Source organism: Triturus cristatus, chromosome 12, assembly GCF_964204655.1.
Source record: "Triturus cristatus chromosome 12, aTriCri1.1, whole genome shotgun sequence".
NCBI lineage: Eukaryota > Metazoa > Chordata > Amphibia > Caudata > Salamandridae > Triturus > Triturus cristatus.
The window spans coordinates 765,523,779-765,545,492 of NC_140595.1; the positions used below are offsets into that span (position 1 = coordinate 765,523,779).

The 21,714-nt window shown below is 46.4% G+C and overlaps 1 protein-coding gene across 1 annotated transcript in view; it reads right to left on the reverse strand.

The window, feature by feature from the left end:
* Positions 1-8,814, reverse strand: part of LOC146782762 (vomeronasal type-2 receptor 26-like) — a 106,173-nt gene extending 97,359 nt beyond the window's left edge. Inside the window, exon 1 of the mRNA XM_085637236.1 lies at positions 8,633-8,814. Coding sequence (XP_085493362.1) covers positions 8,633-8,814 — 182 coding nt within the window. The remainder of the gene's footprint in view (positions 1-8,632) is intronic.
* Positions 8,815-21,714: the final 12,900 nt, after the last annotated feature.

Below are 21,714 nucleotides of genomic sequence, written 5' to 3' on the forward strand. Positions count from 1 at the left end.
GGGGAGGTGCGGCTTTGTTGGCGCTGCGTGGTGTTCGACTCCTTACAACCCGAGGGGAGGTGTAGATTCTGTTCCTTACTGCGGCGCAGGGGAGGTGAGAGAACTGTTCCTTATTGCGTTGGGGAGATGACATCACGATGACACCGAAACCACTGTTCCTTACGATGGCGCGATGTCGATGGATTCGGGGAGTCACCCACGTCGAGGATCGGCTGTGCGATGATGAATTCGGCTTCGGAGTTGATGCAGCACAGCACCAGGTGTCGGGCCCACGACGCAAGTCAGAGCTGTGCTCACGGCTTTGGACAAGTTACGGTGTCGCTCGCTGGCGTTGGTGTTGCAATTTCCTTCTGTAGCAGCTAAAACAGTAGTTCTAGATGCAGGCAAACAGAAGGGGTAAAGTCTTTATGTTCCTGAGACTTCAGAACAGGAGGCAAGCTCAGTTTCAAGCCCTTGGATAACTGTTCTTCAAGCAGGTGACAAAGCAAAACAGCAACATCCTTTTTCTCCTTTCCTTGGCAGCAAGCAGCCACTGCAGGCCAACCCCTGACAGCAAACAACACAGAAGTATTCCTCCTCAGCTTCTCTGGCTCTTCTCCTTGGCAAAGGTTTCCTCTTGATTACCCAGATGTGATCTAAAAGTCTGGGGTCTGGGCCACTCTTTTTATACACCAAAATCCTTTATCCTCTGAAGGCAGAGAGTGTCTGTACCCAGCCAAAACCAGTTCTGTGGGGCACTTTGCAAGTGCATAACAGCCTCCTTTCTCAGTGTGAGCCCTTACTTCAGACACACCACAGGGGGGAGGAGCCATCATTGTGGAAGGCAGTCACAGCCCTATTCAGGAGAAGATGCTACTCCTCCCACCACTCCAAATGTAACCCAGGTCTATTCAGCCAAGCCCTGAATCATCAGACTTCTGGAGCCACAGCCCTCCTCCAGCCCCTGTCAACAAAAAGCCAGACATCCAGTACACAAGCCTAGCAGAGGCACACTGGATGGTTAGACAAGAACATACCTACTTTCTAACAGTGGTATTTTCAAACACAGAATGAAAAAATCACCCTCACTAAAAGATGCATCTTAACATTCTGAGTTCAGGCATACTAAACCTATTTTCCGATCTTTTTCATAGGGTCAGTTATGTTTATAAGATGTTATAAGCTAACTCCCCATTCTGGCCTATGGGAACAGATAGCCTTGCAATAGTGAAAAACTAAATTGGCAGTATTTCACTATCAGGACATGCCACACAAATCAGGGCATGTCCTACCTTTCACATACAATGCACCTTGCCCACAGGGGTACCTTGGGCCTACCTTAGGGGTGACTAACATGTAGAAAAGGGAAGGTTTAGGGACTGGCAATTGTGTGCACTTGCCAAGTTGACATGGCAGTCCCAGACTACACACAGGCTCTGCAATGGCAGGCCTGAGCCACATTTTACAAGCTGCTTCTGTGGGTGGCACAATCAGTGCTGCAAGCCCACCAGCAGCATTTGATTTACAGGCCCCTGAGCCCACATAATGCACTGTACTAGGGTCTGACAAGTACATCAAATAGCCAATCATGGAAACACTAATCCATAACACAATTTACAAAAGAGAGCATATGCACTTTAGCATTGATCAGCAGTGGTAAAGTGCCCAGAGTCATAAAACCAACAACAACAGGTCAGAAAAAATACAGGAGGAAGGCAAAAGGTTCTGGGATGACCCTGCAAAAAGGGCCAAGTCCAACATGAACCATGTTATGTAAATGTCAGTTAATACGCTAACCAAATAAACAATAAAAACAGATTTTTCAAAAAATCAGGAGTTGGGATGCCAGGTGGAACAAGTATAAGTTAGACATACCCAATCTGCCACTGAAAGGAGTGTGTTGGCAGTTCCCAAATGCCAAGCGTGGTCTCAAATTGTGCCATGGAAAAGCGATTGCCACAGATTCCATCTCCCAAAACCAATGACAGAAAATAATGTGGGGAAAATTTGGAGGAAATAGAGGAAGCAAGGCAGTAACTTCATTTTACATAACGCTATTCTCCCCATGACATTCAAAAGGAGTGTCAGCCACTTTCTAAGGTCCTCTTTGACCTTCTGAGTAAGAGGAGCAATAGTAAGGACTATGAGAGTGTGGTATTCAAGGCAACCTGGATACCCATATAGTGGAAACAGAGGCAGCATATTTCAATAGTCATTTGCCACTCCGCGCAATCTCGCGAGGGAGCCAATGGAGCCAGGACCAATCTAGCATGATTGACATTTAGTCCAGACGCACCCGCAAAAAGTCTCAGAAGCTGGAGGCATTGAGGGCCTTTGGCAGATGGGTTTGCCAGATAAAGAAGGAGATCGTCTGCATAAAGGGTTGTGACATCCTCATGTCCTAGCTTCCACTCCTACCCCTGTGCGTCACAATGTATGATTCTCACAAGGAGTTTAATAGCTAATGCAAAAAGGAGGTTGATAGGGGACAGCCTTGGTGGAGACCACTTCATAAATTTGAACAAGAACTTGAACAATACCTCAGAATTGGGGCCCAGATCCTGGCTTCTCCAGCAGAATTGTTGGATATCCCCAGCGAATGGTATCAAAGCAGTTTCAAAGTCTATCAAACAATCAATCAATCAATCAGGGGTTTATAAAGTGCGCTACTCACCCGTGAGGGTCTCAAGGCACTAGGGGCGGTGCAGCTCCGAATCAGTCTAAGAGCCACGTCTTGAGGCTTTTCCTGAAGGTGTGCAGAGTGGGGGAGCATCTGATGTTGACTGGGAGCTCATTCCAGGTCTTTGCTGCTATGTAGGAGAAGGTTCTTCCACCTGCTCTGGTTCTGTGGATGCGTGGGGTCTCTGGCAGGGCAAGGTCAGCAGAGCAGAGGTTCCTCATGGTATCGTGGAAGTAGACTCTTTCATTGAAGTATTTGGGTCCAATGTTGAGGAGGGATTTGTAGGCGTGGGTGAGTAGCTTGAAGGTTACTCTCTTCTCGATGGGGAGCCAGTGGAGGTCTTGTAGGTGCAGGGTCATGTACTTGTGTCATGGGGTTCCGAGGACGAGTCTGGCTGCGGTGTTGTCGATAGCTTGGAGCTTGTGTAGCGGGTTTTTGTTGATTCTGGCATAGAGGGCGTTACCGTAGTCCAGCCTGCTGGTAACGAGTGTGTAGGTGATGGTCTTTCTGCATTCGGGGGGATCCACTTGCAGGTCTTGCGGAGGATGCGGAGGGAGTTGAAGCAGGTCGAGGCAACGGCATTGACCTGGCGGGTCATGTGAGGGAGGAGTCTAGGATGATGCTGAGGTTCCAGGTATGTTCCATCAGGATGGGTGGGTTTCCGAGGGCAGGGGGCCACCAGGAGCTGTCCCACGCCTTGGGGGAGGGTCTAAGGCTGAGGACATCATTCTTCTCTGAGTTCAGTTTTAGACAGCTGTCACTCATCCAGGCTGCGACGTCTTTCATTCCTTGTTGGTAGCTGAGTCTGGTGTCTTCGGGGTTCCTCGTGAGAGAGAGGATGAGCTCGGTGTCATTGGCATACAATACTATGCTGAGCCCCTGTTGTCTCACGATGGTGGTGAGGGGGGCCATGTAGATGTTGAAAAGCGTGGGGCTGAGCGAGGATCCTTGGGGTACTCCACAGTTGATCTCTGTAGATTCAGAGAGGAAAGGATGGAGTTTGGTCCTTTGGGTTCTGCCAGAGAGAAAGTAGCGGATCCAGTAGATGGTGGTTCTTTGTATACCGGCGTCGTGGAGTCTGGCTGAAAGAGTGAGGTGTGAGACGCTGTCGAAGGCTGCGGAGAGGTCTAGTAGGATGAGGGCCGCAGTGTGGCCCGGGTAGAGTAGCATGCGGATGTCATCAGTGGCAGCGAGGAAGCAGTCTTGGTGCTGTGGTTGCTGCAAAATCCAGACTGGGAGGAGTCGAGGATAGCGTTCTCTTCGATGAAGGTGGTCAGCTGGGCGTTGATGTGTCTCTCGGTGACTTTGGCTGTAAGGGGAAGGAGAGAGATAGTGTAGTATCCTCAGGTCATGTTATTATGTTCCCTTCATTCTGTACCTAGCTGCTCAGCCAGTGTCAGTGTTCCGCCTAGAATGTTAGTGTGGGTGGAATGCTTAGATACTGTGTGGGACTGAGACAGTTGGGAAGATGGGCTGAGCAGCTAGGAGGCTGCTCCTGGTGGGGTTAATGCTGGGGCCTATGTTGGGGCCTATTGTGGAGCCTGTTCTGGATTTACTACCTCTACACTAAGATCTCAATAAACTTCATCTACTCCTACCTGGCCACGTCTACAGCGTCTACTTGTACCTCCTGCACACGTGGGGCCAGCCCACTACATTTATGGCGACGATCTGGAGAAAATCTCACGCAAAAAGCAACATGAACTCGTGGGGCCAGTTTTTCAGGTCCGTCAGGTTGGCCGACGGTTTCTTGAGGAGGGGTTTGACCTCTGCCCACTTCGAGTCATCGGGGAAGATGCCAGATTTGAGGGAGGCATTGATGGTCCAGCCTAGTTTGGGTGCTATGGCGGCTCTGTGGTAGATGTATGGTGGGCAGGGGTCCGTGGGGGCTCGCTGGTTGTAGGTGGTGGAGAGGGGGGTGGTGTCAGGAGTATGTTCGCTGAAGTTGCCATAGAGGGCCTTGATTTTCAGGTGGAAGTAGAAGCTGAGCTTATTGCAGAGGTCCTGGGATGGAGAGACGTCCGTGGCTTTGCTGAGGGGTTTGTTGAACTGCTGTATGACGTTGAAGAGTTCCTTTGCATTACTTGCATTGGAGTGGATTTTGTTCTTGGTAAAGGTCATCTTGGTGGCTCTTATGCGCTGGAGGTATTCATTCATGGTGTTCCTGTAGTTGTTTTGGTCTTCAGTGGTTTTCCTGTTTCAACAGAGTTTCTTGAGGCATCTTCAGGAGTGCCTGTCTTTTTGGAGGTTGGTGGTGAACCAGGCAGCTTTCAGGGGGCGTTGATTGATGGGGTGGCAGAGGGGTGCAAGCTTGCCAGCACAGCCGGAGTTCCAGTGGTGTAGTTCTTTGGCTGCCGAATTGGCATTGGTCGTGGCGGAGAGGGGGTTTTGCAGGAGGGTGGTGTTGAGGTGTTCCTCTGTGATCTTGCTCCAGTTCCTTTGAGGTGGGTGTGGGGAGGGTTTGGGTGAGGTGGTGGTGTTGACGGTGAACTGTATGCAGTGGTGGTCTGTCCAGAGGGGCTGTGTGGTGTGGCTGAAGTGGATGTTTGTCCCCACTGCGAAGATGGGGTCGAGGGTGTGTCCGGCTTTGTGGGTGGGGGTGGTGATGAGCTACTTCAGTCTGAGGTTGGGGAGGTTATACAGGATGGTGGTGGAGTTGGGGTCATTGCGGTTGTCGAGGTGCAAGTTTAGGTCTCCAATGAGAATGTAGTCTGTGGAGGCGATGGCGTGGGGTGCAACGAGATCGGCAATGGTGGTGGCGGAAGAGGCATGAGGCCTGGGGGTCTGTAGATGAGTGTCCTGCACAGCATGGTTCTGAGGGTGGTTTGGATCTGGAAATGGAGGCGCTCTGTGTTGGAGAGGTGGTCGCTCGTGGTGGAGAGTCAGAGGGAGCTCTTGTGTGCGATGACGAGTCCCCCTTCCTGGGGGGGAGGGGGCAGTCCTTTCTTTGGATTTTGTATCCGTCTGGGATGTCGGTGTGCGATGTCGGGGTGGAGGTGCCGTTGGTCCATGTTTCCGTGAAGAAGGCGACGTCTGGGGAGAGGGTGTCAAGCTGGTCCCAGATCTCCGTGGCGTCTGTGGAGGGAGCGCACGTTGAGGAGTATGCATGTCCGGGCTTCAGTGGTGTGGGCATCCGTCCTGGGTTCAGCGGTCATGTGAGGGCTGTTGATGGTGAAGGATTGTCGACAGTGTAGGCAGGAGAACTGGCCATGGGTGGTGTTTGGTGTCGATCTCTGGCAGTTGTTGTCTCTTACGGGTTTGAGTGCATTGAGGGCAGCTGAGTTGTGGTGGTGGATGGCTGGAGAACCAGGGTCCCTGGCGCTGGCCGTAGTCAAGTTGCAGACTGGCGCAGAGCTTGCCTTTGTTGTGCCAGCGGAGCACCCGTGGTGCACATCCGCTGCTCAGCCACGCAGCGGCCCCCATTAAGTAGGGCAGGGGGGAGGGAAGCGCAGCTTGGAGGCAGGAAGCAGGAACTGGCGGGGGGAGAGGCCACAGGGGCAACAACTGCGGGAAGGACAGAGAGGAGGCAGAAAACAGGCTCAAAGAGGAAAGAATGATCAGAAAAAGGTGCACAGGCAGACAAGGACACAAAAAACAGTAAATCAGGAAAGAAAGGCACAGACACGTGCACAAAAGAGACAGATGCAAGAAAGTGGCATAAAGAGACACGGGCACACAAGAGACAGAGGCAACAAAGTGGCACAGAGACAGACATGGGCACACAAGAGACAGAACCTACCAAAGTGGCAAAAGGACAGAACCAGAGAACAGTGGCTAGCTGACCTGTGTGGTAGCACTTAGCAGCGGAGCTGTGGGGGGAGAGCAGGTCCCTGACCAGAGGTCAGAGTTCTTACTCGCACTCCCTTGCAGCGGTCGCCATTAAGTAGGGGAGGGGCAGGGAAGCACAGCTGGGAGGCAGGAAGCGTGAACCAGCAGGGGGGAGGGGCCACAGGGACAGCAGCGGCTGGAAAGACAGAGAGGAGGCAAAAAACAGGCACGAGGGGGAAAGAATAATCAGAAAATGGTGCAAAGACAGACAAGGACATAAAAAAGCAGAAAAGCAGGAAAGAAAGGCACAGAGAGAGACACGGGCACAAAAGAGACAGAGGCAACAAAGTGGCAAAGAGACAGACAAGGGCATACAAGAGACAGAGGCAGCAAAGTGACATATATACAGACATGGGCACACAAGAGAGAGAGAAAACAAAGTGGCATAGAGACAGACACAGGCACACAAGAGACAGAACCTACCAAAGTGGCACAAGGACAAAACCAGGCAACAGCAGCTAGCAGACCTGCATGGTGGCACTTAGGAGTGGAGCTGCGGGGGGAGAGCAGGTCCCTGACCAGGGGTCAGAGGTCTTGCTTGCACTTCCTCGCAGCAGCCACCATTAAGTAGGGAAGGGGGAGGGAAGTGCAGCAGGGAGGCAGGAAGTGGGAACTGGCAAGGGGGGAGGGGCCCCGGGGGCAGCAGCGGCAGGAAGGACAGAGACGAGACAGAAAACGGGCATGAGGGGGAAATAATAATCAGAAAAAGGTGCAAAGACAGACAAGGGCACAAAAGAGAGAGACAACAAAGTGGCACAGAGACAGACACGGGCACACAAGAGACAGAGGCAACAAAGTGACACAGAGACAGACATGGGCACATAAGAGACAGAGGCAACAAAGTGGCACAGAGACATTTTAACCTCAACATTTTATAAAGGATATTGGGCGATAGTCGGCACAAGAGGTCAATAAAGGAAGTGTTTTAGGTATGACCATAATCATGGCTTGATCAATCACTCTGGGAAAGGATCCAACTTTCACCAATTCTTTGTAGAGGCTTAAGAGGTAAAGGGTGATAATGTTTCTATATTTGTCATAGGATTCCATAGAGTACATATGGGGAAATAGCCGGCACAAGAGGTCAATGGAGGAAGTGTTTTAGGTATGATCATAATCATGGCTTGATCAATCTCTCTGGAAAAGAAGCCAACTTTAACTGCTTCCTTGTAGAGGCTTAAGAGGTGAATGGTGATAATGTCTCTATATTTGGTGTATAATTCTATAGGGTACCAGTCTGGGCCAGGCGTTTTGCCAGTTGCCATCCTCGAGATATCCTCATCTATTTCTTTAGCCATGATGGGGTCCTGTAATTCCCGGCACTCAGTGCTCGAAAAGTGAGGCAGTGGTACCTCATCAAGGAGAGGATCACCCATGTCTACCACAAGATGTGGAGAAGCGGCATAGAGCGAAGAGTAGTAACCCGCAAAAGCCTGGGAAATGGCAGGATAAGTCCATGGTTCAGACCATTCCCATTCCTAATTAACCCCGGGCGTAGCACTACGCTTCGCCCACGTAGTGTACGTAGCGCTGCCTGCTTCGCACTTTCCGAAGTAGGCGAAGCAGGCAGCGCTACGCACACGCCGAGGGCGAAGCGTAGCTGCCTGCCACCCGCCACCCATCTCCCGCCTGCCCTCCTTTTAAATAATATCAGCAATGAAAAATAAATTAAAGTAAAGCGACTTACCTTAAGCGCGGCGTCTCCGGGGCTCCCTCTTTCTCGTTTCTAATTTCTTCTGACAAATGCGCATGCGCGGACACCCGCGCATGCGCATTTCTTGCGAGAAATGCGCATGCGCGGGCGTCCGCGCATGCGCAGTTGTCAGAAGAAATTAGAAACGAAGAAGAGGGAGCCCCGGAGACGCCGCGCTTAAGGTAAGTCTCTTTACTTTAATTTATTTTACATTGCTGATATTATTTAAAAGGAAGGCGGGCGGGAGGTGGGTGGCACGTAGTGGGGCTACGCGAAGCGCGTAGTGTGCATAGATTTGGGCACACTACGTGCTGCTTCACGTAGCCCCACTACGCCCACTACGCCCACCCTTATTCCTAATCTCTGGAATAACCCTGCTTTCCAAGGGCTGGGATGTCAACCAATACAATAACTTCCTATTCTTAACCTACACCCGTGCTGTGGATGCATACCAGATCTGTTTTGCTGCTTCCATGGAGAGGATTTTAATTGCCTCTTGAATCAGCATCAGCTGCCTTGTAGCGCTGTTGTGCTGTGTGGTGGAAAGCTCCAATTCTCGATGAAGATCGCGGAACTCCAGTTGCGTTACATGCTGGTATCTTGCTTTCTCATCCTGCCTATGAATACTCTTCATGTATCCTTGGATGAGTATCTTGTATGCCGTCCAAAGAACATGCAGTGAGCACACTGACCCAGCATAAAATTGGAAGTAGTGCGTGACCTCTTGCCTAGGCCTGGGCTAAAATTCTGTTCCGCTCGCGGAAGTTGCGATAATTTGACATTTTTGCATTCCGCGGAGAGCCCGAAAATGTCAAAATTTCCGCAAACCGCATTTTACCGGAAATCTTTTGCTTGCTCGCGCTGTAAAATAATAAATTCTTGCGTGCGCGCGATCGCTTTACCTGAATCCCCGCGTTCGGCGACAAGTTTTCCCGATCCGGTCGCGTTCTCCACGAGATGTTGGATTGTTGGTAGCCATTTGCGCTGTCTCGCGACAGTTCGCGCCCGCTGTAACATCATTCGTCGCGCGATCACGTTTTTCTTCTCGCGATCATGCACCACGAGACAAGTGAAAACAAGATGGCCGCGCCCGCGAGCAACCGCATGGGTAAGTGTGCGAGCCGCGACCCCGCAGAAAATACCGCGAACGGGCGGGAATAAAACTTCCGCATCTTCGCAATATTTCCGCGTGTTTGCAGAGATTTTTAACATTTTCGCGATAATTTGCGAAAGTGAATTTCGTAAATTCCACCCACCCCTACTCTTGCCTTACCACGTGTCCATCAGTTTTGTCTTAGAGATGCCAAGCATTAAGGCACCACATAGGACAGCATACTCAATCAAGCAGTATTTTTAAAGCTAGACATATCACACTTGGTGGTCTCCAGGTGCTGGGGAGGGGTGCTCTTTGCCACTTTGACCTATTTGTTGAATAGCTAGGTTTTCATTCTCTTTCTGAACTCTAGTAATGTTGGTGCAGATCGCAGGGGCAATGGAAGGTTGTTCCAGAGTTTTGATACGAGGTGGGAGAAGGAATGGCTGCCATTCCTTGCGATATGGGGCTGGTGGAAGTTTACGATCTGCTTGAGGTAGGTTGGACCCTTGTTGTGGAGGGCTTTACAGCTGCGGGTGAGGTGTTTGAAGTGGCATAGTTTGCTGATTGGGAGTCAGTGTAGCTTTCTGAGCTGGGGGTCATGTGGATTTGTCTCGGGAGGTAGATGACGAGCCTGTCGGCTACATTCTGTATTGTTTGGAGTCAGTTTTGGAGCTGGGTGTTGATCCCTATATAGGGTGTTGCTGCAATCCAGGTGGCTGATGATGAGAGCCTGGGTGTTGGTGTTTCAGGTGTCTGTGCAGAGCCATTTGAAGATTTTCTTCAGCATGCGGAGGGTGTGGAAGCATGCTGAGGCAATGGTATTCATGTGTCTTTTCATTGATAGATTGCTGTTGAGGATAATGCCAATATGTTTTGCATGTTCCATGGGCTGAGGAGGGGGCCTAGATCAGTGGGCCACCAGGTGTGGTCTCATGTGAAACAGAGCTTGCGAATCTGAGTACCTCAGTTTTATCGATGTTAAGTTTGAGGCACTGGCTATGCATTCAGGCATCGACATTGGGCATGTACCTGTAAAAGTTGTTTTTAGTGTTGGTGGTGTCAGAGGAGAGGAATATGATGAGTTGGGTGTCATCTGCAGAGGATATGATGTTCATGTTGTCAGATGATTAGACCAGGCTGGCTAGGGCTACCATGTAGATGTTGAAGGGGGCTGAGGAAAGAGCCTTGGGGGACTCCGCAGATTATATATTTTAGAGTTGAGGTGTAGGGAGGGAGGTGGATGCTTTGGTTTCTGCCTGTGAGAAAAGAGGCAATCCACTTGAGGGCCTCTCCTTGGATGCCCAACTGGTGCAGGCTGAGGAGGACTGTGTAGGTAGATACGGTGTTGAAAGCTGCTTGGAAGTCGAGGGGGATGAGAGCATTGGTTTTGCCCTTCTCCATGGTTAGCTTCACCAATGTGTAATAATATAGGGGAATGATCAGAAATTTGCAAACACTAGAAGATGATGGACGGAGCACTGCACCTTTTCAGAAACTCACCCCCAGTCACAGATCTGGGTTGAATCCGTCATCGTTCTTTAGCTCACTTCGCCACCTCAGTGTAGACCAACCACATGCAAATCAGTCTTGACCCTGTGCCTCATGGGAACAGTCCAGCCCGAACTGCCATGCCACGTCTTACTGGAACCAGAGACAAGCATCCTGGGACCAGTTTTGTAGAAACACCGCTCATCAGCTAGGCTAGCTTGAATCCAGTCGCAAAGTGAGCAAGGGACCGACGTCTAGGCATACCCTGCCACCTTAGGGTGCACAAAGCAAATACATGGAGATGATGGATGGAGCGCTGAAACTTTTCAGCCTGGCTGATGAGGGGTGTAACCACGAAACCTCAACCAGGATGCTTGTTTCCGGTCCAGGGAAGACCTGGCTAAGTAGTTCAGACTGGAATGGTCTGATAAGGCAAAGGATCAAGACTGATTTGCATATGGCTGGGTCTGAACTGGGGTGGCAAAGTGAGCTAAAGAACGATGATGGATTCAACCCAGATCTGTGACTGGGGGTGAGTGTCTGAAAAGTTTCAGCACTCCATCCATCATCTCCTTGTGTTTGCGATGATCAGAAATTCCACACTGGAGAATCTGAATGTGAGGCATTGAGACAGAATCTTCGGGTGCGAATGAAGAACATGTCATTGAGGGCATATGTATGATAAGCAGCAGTCATGTGTGCATACTGTCACTGCCTGGAATTCAAGATCCTCCATATATTGTAGTGGCCCAGAGCATACTCCCACCTTTGCAGAGACATTGCTCTGTTACGATGGGTGTCTGAAGTAGGGCTGGTGGAATCCATTGAAGGATCAACAACTGCATAAAAATTACCTCCTATAAAAGTATGGCTGTTGCTCCCACTGAAGGAGTGTGGTCAAGAAGGCTTTCAAAGCCATGGGAGGGGCATAAATGTACAAAAGGTTCAGTAGATGACCCACTATCATGTCAATTAGGGCACTATATCCACCCTGGGGATTAGTGTAATTCTTGGTCTCTACCGTAGGGAAGGAGCAATGCAAGAGGATTGCCACACCCTGGGAACCTCTAGCAAACCCACCATGATGTCATAGCCCAGCTTACCTAGAAACAGACACTTTGTGCCCATGAGATGGGTCTCTTGCAACATCAGGATGGAAGGGAGGGATCGCTTGGAATAGCGCAATACTGCGGAGTACTTGATCTTTTCCAAAAGAACATTAACAATCCATGGCATAACACTATAGGAAATCATGGTCTTGCCCATGATATCAGCATGAGCAGAAGTAAGAGGTTGATAGGCTCCACACAAACTATTGAATCTTTACCCCTACTTGAGGGTATGTGAGTGTAGGGAATCCATTGGCAATTATGCGATGTCAGGTCAATGCTACAACCTAAGCAATAGGTACAGAACCAGACAAAAGATTATTTTGATTATTCCAGGCCTCGATGTCATTCCAGGGGCAGCACACTCTGCTGCCAAGGGAAGAGAAGGTCATAACATATCTTCAAACTAAGGAAAACTAGGCAGTGGTGTTCCATCGGAGATGAGGGATGCAATGAAATAGAATCCACTTAAAAAAGGGGGGAGAGGACTACTTCCTGTCTCAACCTCTCCAACTCCCCAAACTGCATGCTTGATCAATTTAGACTCTTGCATCCTGGGAAATGTAGTACGGACCTTCATTGAATTTGAGGAATTCAGAAGGGGGTAGTGGGACTTTAAAGTCACCTATTTAGTGAATTCCACAGGATGTTGTCATTCAAACCCGTCTCATGGCTACGAAGCCTATATACCCACTTCTGTTCACTCAGGATTAGTCATTTTTTGATATCTTGTTTAGTGTTGTAAAGGTTTGGTTTATCCAGCACCGTCCAAAATATGTCATCCACCGAATGGTGTTCATCCAGATAGTGTGTGGTGAACTTGGTATTCGTTTCCTGGCAACGTATGTTGCTTCTGTATTCCATGGTGATTATTTTTACTTTTTGGGAAGTCATACCAACATATAGCATTTTGCAAGGACATTCAATCAAATAATGACATTCTCTGAGTTGCAATTAGTGTGTTTGTTGTGCACCTAAGGATATGTTACCCTACATCTATGCTCTTTGTATCTTTTGTTAAGTTACATACATCACAAGAGCCACATCCAGTGTGGCCTGTAACAGGAGTATTGCCCCATAATTCTGTCTGGTGTTTTACAGTAGGGTCTTGTATGCACCAGTAAATCTCTCAGATTAGCACTCCATCTGAAGGAGAACAACGGTTTATCCAGACATAAACCATTTTAATTCAGAATACGCCAGTTTTTCAATGTGAGGTGTCTGATATTGCGTGAAGATGAATTAAAAGTCGTGACACAGACTTTGTTTGTCGCATTAGGTTTTTCAACTTTGTCCAGGAGGATCTCCCTATTCAGATCTGTGGCTCTTTTCCATGCCTTTTTACCACTCTATCTGGATACTGTCTCTCACGGAGTATCTTTGAGAGTACAGTGGATTCATCCAGGAAACTTGTCGGGTACGTTTTTCCTCAGAGATCTGGGGTGGAAGCTGTCAAAGGATATTAGGGCATTTGTATCTGTTGGCTAATGGTAGACACGAGTAGACAGTATTCCTCCCCTTGGCTCAATTATCAGATCCAAAATGGGAGCTATGTCCGTGTGGTGGTTGATGTGAAATGTAATAATGGATTCTGACCGTTAAGCCAGTGTAGGAAATATCTTATTGATGTTCATCATCCCTCCAAATCAATAAATATAATCAATAAATCTCTGCCATAATTTAATATAGTGGAACCAGGGACTATCCTGGGTGTGAATGTACTCTCTTTCAAATACCCCAATATACAGTCCTGCCAGGTTTGGGGCGAAAGTAATACACATTGAAATACCATGGGTCTGTACAAAGATGGTTCCCTCAAACTCAAAAAAGTTTCTGGTGAGGTCAATCTCTACAAAATCTAGGTGTATTGTATGCCCATATCTCTGTGTAAAGGAGATCTTCCACGACCCTCAGGGTCTCCCTTTGTGGAATATTGGTGTAGAGTGATTCAATATCCAATCCCACCAAGAACGCCATGGAAGGATCAGATTCCATCTTTTTTATAAGGTTCAGAATGTCTCTCGTATCTTGTACATAGGCTTCCATTTTTTGTACCAAAGGTTTAAAATAAAAGTGTGACAATGGTTCAAGAATCGCGCCTATCCCCAAGACTAAGGGTCACCCTGGTGGTGGTCTATTAGGTTCATGAATGTTGGGGAGTGTGTAAAAATATTGGACCACTGGATTTTCATTGCACAGAAAGAGCCCTCGCTGTTGTGAGATCCAATAATTACTAACTCTCTCCTCAACAATTGTGGCAATACCTTTTCTTATTTCTGGTGTAGTGTCCCTGGGGAGAATGCTATAGTTCCTCCTGTCTGACAGAAGTCTCATACATTCGGTGGTGTAGGCTGTCTTGGTTGTAGGACCATTGCTCCTCCCTTATCCGCTGGTTTTATAACCAGTTCTGTATTTCTCTTAAGTTCTTCCAATGCCTCCTTTTCCCTTCCCTTATGCTCCATGCCAGGCGTTGGTCTGCGTGGGAATGTTAGTTAGCAAGCCTTATGATGAAGAAATTCACAATTTGTGAGTGAGGGCAGTTTTTACACACTGAGCACATGCCACTTGCACAAGAGTATACAATTACATCATCCACTCCTACATGCAATAGAATCTTCCAGGTGCACATGCCATCAAGAGATAATATCCTGGGAGCTGGAAGCCCAAGACATCACCACCTCATGGGGTGCAACTGCACCTCACTCGTCCCTCCTGTAGGACATCTTAGGTCTCCCACCTTGGGGCCATGTTCTCCACTCTCCTTTACTCCAATCTGTAGCACCAGCTGTATGGTTAGGAATTAGTCGAAGCTGCCATTTTGTGTGTCTAGCTGACTCCGAGTGCCTGGTCTTGTCGCTAGTATTCCAGACTTTTATCACTGCTCCACTCCAGTCGTGGTAGCTGTTGTGACTAAGAGGAGGCCACAACTGTGCAGAAAAGGGCCATCCTTGCAGCTGATGGTGGCACATGAGGGAGGAGTCTGGTTGCGCTCTTAGAGTGCGACCACCATCTAGACTCCCCAAGTCACTCCCCATAGTTTGTATTTGTAAGTGATTTCAAATTTAATTGCTAATAGAAATTTACAGTGTCATAGCGGGTTGTTGGATTTGTAGGGGGATAGGGTGGGAAGTTAATTAAGTAATAATAATTTATTTATTAATTATTATTGTTTAAGTACGTTTATGATTTATATTAATTATGTACATTATGCCATACTTATTTCTTTAACTTATTTGGTAGGTGTGGGTTGCTATTTTTGTAGAAGTATAGTGTAGGAAGTTAATTAGCTAATAATTAATTAACCCATAAATAATATTTGATTAAAAATTATGTAATTGATTATTAATTATGTAAATTATGTAATAATCATGTATCTTTGTTATATTTTAGGTGTGGGCCTCTGGGTTTGTAGAGGTATAGAGTGGGAAGTTAATTAGGTAATACATAAGTAACAGATATATATTACATTCTTATTAATTATTTAATTAATTATCAATTATGTACATTATGTAATACTGATTTATTGTAGTTATGGGTTGCTAGATTTGTAGGGGGTATAGGGTGGGAAGTTAATTAAGTAATAATTAAATATGCATTTTTACTAATACATAACAGGATATTCAATTGAATTATAACTATGCAAATTGTGTAATAATTATTTAGGAGTTTTCTATAGCACCGGCCAGACCCAAGGGTGTCGGAGCGCTTTACAACAGTTAAAATGAAAGAATCACAAAATAAGACAAATATACACGTGGAGAAGTGTGGCTCTATGGTTAGAGCGGCAGACCCTGATGCAGACGTCTGGCCCGGACCAGGGTTCAATTCCCACCTCGGCGGGTCTTGGGCTCAATTTCCCCGGACCTGATAATTCTCGCCTCGGTGCCTATTCTAATCATGGGTCCCACTCTGCAACTTTGGGCAATAGCTTTCTTAATCTCCACAACGGCCCCAAAAGCGCTAGGGTGCCTGGCTTCACCTTGGGGGTGCCCAGGAGTGGGCACTTCACAGGGAAAGGCCAGGAAGGGTTCCACAGCGGTATGTGTACAGCGCCTGAGAGACCCTTTCGGGGGGGTGCGGTGTGCTATATAAATGCACTACATTTACATTACATGATGTTTAGTAAGTCCCAGCGTGGATGCTGCATTGAGGTATGGTAGTCCAGTGAGGCCTCGCAGTGCGTACACAGTCTAGGGCAGAACCATGATCGGGGTGGGGCAAGGGTACACTGGGAGGAGGTAGAGTCAGTGACAAAGTGTCTAGGTGCTGTGGATTGCATGGGTGTGCGCTTCAGCGAAGGTTAACTGCTCGGGAATACACAGTTGAGGAAAAGGTCTTTTAGGAGTCTTTTGAATTTTACAAAGGTCGGGATAGTCTTAATGTTTGCTGGGATAGAGTTCCATATTTTGGGTGCGCTTCCAGCGAAGGATCGAGCAGCAGCAGTTTTTTGCTGGGATAAAGTTCCATATTTTGGGTGCGCTTCCAGCGAAGGATCGAGCAGCAGTTTTTTACTTGCGAGTTTTCATGGAGATGAGCAGTAGGGTGTTGGAGCTTCTGAGGTTCCTTGACTGGCCGGCTTTTTTGAGTTTGGAGGCCAGGTAATCCGGTTTCCCTGTGTGGAGAGCTTTGTGCATGAGGCAGGCGGTTCTGAAGCTGGCACGCATCTCTATTGGGAGCCAGTTAGGTTCTTTGAGTGCAGGTGCAATGTGATCAAATTTCCTGATTCCAGTGACCATTCAAGTTGCTAAATTGAGAGTAGCTTTGAGGGGGGGCGATCTGGAATTTGGCTGTACCGGTTAGGATAGCGTTTCCATAGTCGGGTCTGGATATCACCAGGGATTGGGTGGCTTGCTTGAGGTCTTTGGAAGGGATGAAGGGTTTTATTTTGTACAGGAGCTTCAGATTGAGGAAGGCACTCTTCACTGAGTTCTTGGTGTGATTGGTAATGTCAATTTTGGGGTCTAGGGTGATGCCTAGTGATTTTACGGAGCTGGCTAGGGTGAGATTACCCTTGAGAGCGTTGATTGCTTTAAGCCATTCCATGATTTGGGGGTTCTTGTCTTTGGTGGAGATGAGGAGGATTTCGTTTTTTTCATGGTTGAGTTTGAGGTGGTTTACAGATAGCCAGTGTTTCTTTAATAGAGATGTAACTTGGCTGACTTTGAGGCAGTCAGGTATGACTCCGGTATTTAAGGAGCTCTTTGTGATCTTGCACCAGAATGGAGCTAGGGAGAGTTTCAGCTTTTTTATCAATTGGGTAGGTAACGGATCTAGTGCGTGAGATGCGGGTTAGGAACAGGAGATCAGCTTGAGAATCTCGGTTTAGGAAATGGGGTTGAAGGAATTCCAAGATTTTTTTGGGTGCTTGTGTGCATTAGATTCGGTTTCAGTAGGTAGGTTTGCATTGGGTTTGGTGTCTAGTGAGAGCTCAATATTGGTGATCTTGTCATTAAAGAAGTTGACGAAGTTGTCACATAGGTCCTTGGAGGCCTGGTCGGGGGCCGCTGAGGGCTTGGATGTTTGTTGTCTGATGATGTTGAAAAGTTCTTTGGGTCGGTTTTTCACGTTGTCTAGGGCAGTGGCAAAGAAGGTGGTTTATTCGTTGTTGATGAGTTTTTGGTATTTCCTTCAGGTTGTTTTGAGTTGTTCGAGGAGCGTGGTAGAGGGATTGTTTCTCCATTGTCGTTCTGTAGCTCTAAGTTGTCTTCTTTCAGCGTTGATGTCAGAGTTGAACCAGGACCTAGATGGAATATTCCTGTTTTTTTTAGTTTCAAGAGGGCTACTTGGTCTAGGATGGAACTCATAGTAGAGTTATAGTGAGTGGTGAGTTCCGTTGTGGAGAGATCGTCAATAGGGATAGGTAGGAGTGAGCTTACCCTTTCTTCAAGGTCAGCCATGGAGATCAGTGAAAGATTTCTCGTCCATTGGGGGGGCTTGGGAGGGGGGTTGATGAGAGATGGTTGGGTGATGTGGAAGAGGATGAGGTGGTGGTCAGACCAGTCCACGGGTAGGATGTGATTGATAGTTATGGTGTCACGTTGGGAGATAATTGCATCCAGGATCGCTCCTTGTTGTGCGTAGCTTCTGAGCAGTGCTGGGTTAGGTTATTACTGTGTAGCAGCTCATTTAGGTTCAGGATTGTCAGGTTGTTTTCTTTTTCATTCCAGTGTAGGTTCAGGTCAGCCAGAATTAGGTTATATATTTTAGTTATACTTTAGGTTTGGGCTGCTGCATTTGTAAGGTTATAGGGTGGGGATTTAAATTAAATAACAATGATTTATTTTTTGAAAATTAATTATGCAATTGTTTATTAATTATTTAAATTGTGTTGTAATTATTTATGTTAGTTCGATTTTAGATGTGGACGTCTAGGCTTGTAGGGGGTATAGGGTGGAAAGTTAATTAAATCACAATTCTTGGTTAATTTAAAACAATTGCAATGTTGATGAATTGTGTAAAATGTTTTAAAATATTTATATATGTTTTATGTTAGGTAATTATGTTTATATTGAGAGTTTTCTATTTTTTCTGAATTAATAGGGTTATTAACATATTTTACGTGTTTGAAGTGAATTATTTAACCTACTGTTGCTTTGACTGGAGTGGGAATAGCAAATGTAACCCATCCGAAGTCCAACAGTTTCCCTACTGTTGCACAGACTAGAGTGGAAATAGTAAATTCACCTCCTCCAAAGCCCAACACTTTTCCTACTGTTGCACAGATTGGAGTGGGAATAGCAAGGCTTACCCCCTGAAGTCCAACACTTTTCCTACTGTTGCACAGACTGGACTAGAAATAGCAAATCTTACCCCTCTGAATTCCAATGCTTTCCCTACTGTTGCACAGACTGGAGTGGCAATAGTAAATCTTGCCCCTCTGAAGTACAACACTTTTCCGAATATTACCTTTTTTAAAGTTACAATAGTAAATCTAACCACTTTGAAGTCCAGTGCTTTCCCTACTGTTTTTCTGTATGGCGTGGGAATAGTAAATCCGCCCCCACTGAAGTCCAATGCGTTCCTTATAAGGGTGGGCGAAATTGGCGGAGTACCACTATGCGGAATTCTGCGGAGTTGAACAAAAACTCAGTGAACTCTGCTCCGTTCCATTCTGACTCACCCCAATTAGTTAAACAGAAACCTCACACACCTTTGGTAAAAGAAAAGTATCTCTATCTTTACATGCTAAAATGCATATAGTCATCTCACAAAAGTGAAAATGAAAATATAGCAAGCAGTGAGAGAGGTGATGATTTTGGGGTCCTCTCTAACCTATGGAGAGAACCATGCAGATGCCTTGAAGACAAATAGCACATCATGCCGAACAATTCGGTGGTGGTCTCATCCTCCTAGGACCACCCTAAGCACAGTAATAGGCAAAAATACAATGCCAACCAAAGGCCCTTCAAAGCATTATGGGACGAGATTCTAGAGTGCAGTGAATATTATAGTATCCAATATCAAAACGTTCCTCAAGTGGCACCCGCTCTCCTGACGCAGCTGAGAGCTAATACAATAATATTCACTGCACTCTAGAATCTCGCCCCATAATGCTTTGCTGGGCCTTTGGTTGGCATTGTATTTTTGCCCATAACTTTACTTGGGGTGGTCCTAGGAGGATGGGACCACCACCAAATCGTTCAGCGTGATATGCTCTTTGTGTTCAAAGCATCTGCTTGGTCCTCCCCCTAGGAGGTGAGGAGCCGATGGGACTTAGGGGGCATCGGCGCTCCCCCCACGGTCCCCAATGGTAAGGGCCAGCTCTGGGGGATGGGGTCCCTGGGGCCAGAAGTGGCCTGGGAGGGTGGCACACGGATCCCCTTCTGTATTTCTTTTTTTTAAGAAGAGGCTAGGCCCCAGGGGATGGGTTTCCGGGGCCACTATTACCCTGAGGGGGTGCCACGCGGATCCCCCTTCTTTTTTTAATTTAATTATAAATGGTTGCAGGCCCCGGGGGATGGTGTCCCCGGGGCGATTATGAAATAATTAAAGGGGATAGGTTTTTTTGTTTCAAGTTTATAGCCGCGACTCCAATGTGGCTCTCTCAGCGCGGCCCCCCATGTAATCACGATGGATTCACAAATCCAACTTAAATAAACAATTAAGTAGTATATAATGCACTTGATAGTGTTGTATTTGTGAAGTTGTTTTAAAAAGGTACTGTGATTGAAGCTAATGACAAGATTACAATTGATAGAATCGTTAAAAATATATATATAATTAAAATTAATAGTTAAACTTGAAAAGTGTGTTGTGTTGTAGTGCATTGAGTTTGTGCTCTTGTTTTGTGAATTCACGCTAAGTGCGTGAATCCCCGAAAAATTTAAAAAAATTGATTTGTGAAAAAAAAAAATAAGTATTAATTTATAGGGTGGCTGTAAAAAGAGCCCTTGTTTTCATTCTGAGTTTGTTGTAGCTACATGTAAGTGTCAATGCAGAGCTTTAGGTTATTGGGAAAGACTCCATCACTCCTGTAGATGCCATCCATATCAAAATGTAGATTGTTACTATAGATGGAGCCCATCCTATGGTCTCTGAGGTAAGCAGAAACAGCCTTATTGACATTATTTCTAGCTTTTTCAATCTGTGGACAGAATTCATTTGACCACTTACATTTCTGTCTTTGGCATATGTTAAAGTATGCAAAGACTGTTTGAGGTAAAAGCAACATCAATTGTGCAAATGCATCCTTCATTAGCATTTCCAGACGTACCCCAGTCAATGTGCCTAGGTCATTGCCACCGCAGTGCACAATCATGAGGTCAGGGGGTTGAAGATGCAAATAGGTTTTAATCAAAGGCATCAATTGGTGCCTCTTTAATCCTCTCTGTGCAATCCATTTAATGTCCACATTTTGCAAAGCTAGGTCTTTGTCAAGACCTCTGCGTTCAGCATACCTGTTGATCCGCAAAACTTAGCTGTGCCCAACAATCCACACTGTAAGCACCTTGAAGGGATGTCTCGAAGTAATGAAAAGATGTCTGTAGCTGAGGTAGTCAATTGGTAGAATGAGAGGTATGTAAAATGGTGGACAAGATGCTGTTTTTAAAAAGTAGAGAGTTGATTGGCTGTTTAAAAACATTGTAAATTAAAAAATAGGGTGCATTTTACTTTCTAAAAACGTGTTTCTTATTGATTAGTAAAAAATGTTTGAAAGGTACAATAGAAAGGATAATGTCTTATTTTGCAAAGTCAACCACACATGCTATTTGCTTTTGCAACATTGTGTGGTGTACTTGACAATACGGTGAACTTGTGACCTGTCAGTTAACTTGAATGTTCCATGAACTGTTACTATGGAAACTGGTATTAAGTAGAATGGGGGTGGGGTTGAAACTTAACTGTGGACTTAAAATGTAAATTTGTAATTTATGTATAAGTAATATGTTATTACAGTGACATTTCCCAAGTCAGTACTTTCTTTAGAAGTGGTCTGTTACTAAAAAATAGTGGTAAATGTATTTGTAATACATTTTTGAACTCCTATATGAATTTGCGGCTCCATTGCGGATGTGCGCGGTGGAATCGTGACTTCAAAAAGATCTAGAAGCGGTTTGAGCACTTTTAGAAGTCAGTTGCTAAGGGTTAATATGTGTAACCAATAGAAATGTGTTTTACAATTTGAAATACTGTAGGATGCAATGTGATTTGTTACTTACATGTATTTGTGTGGAGAACGAGAGGGAAACTTTGCCATTACTAGTTTTACCTTGCTGAGACTGGTGCATCATATTGATTGTGTGCTAAAGAAAATCCTTTAAGAGTTTGTGATATTTTAAATTCTACAAATCTATTTCTAAGGTGAATTATACATTTTTGAGGTGCATTATGTATTAGGTTT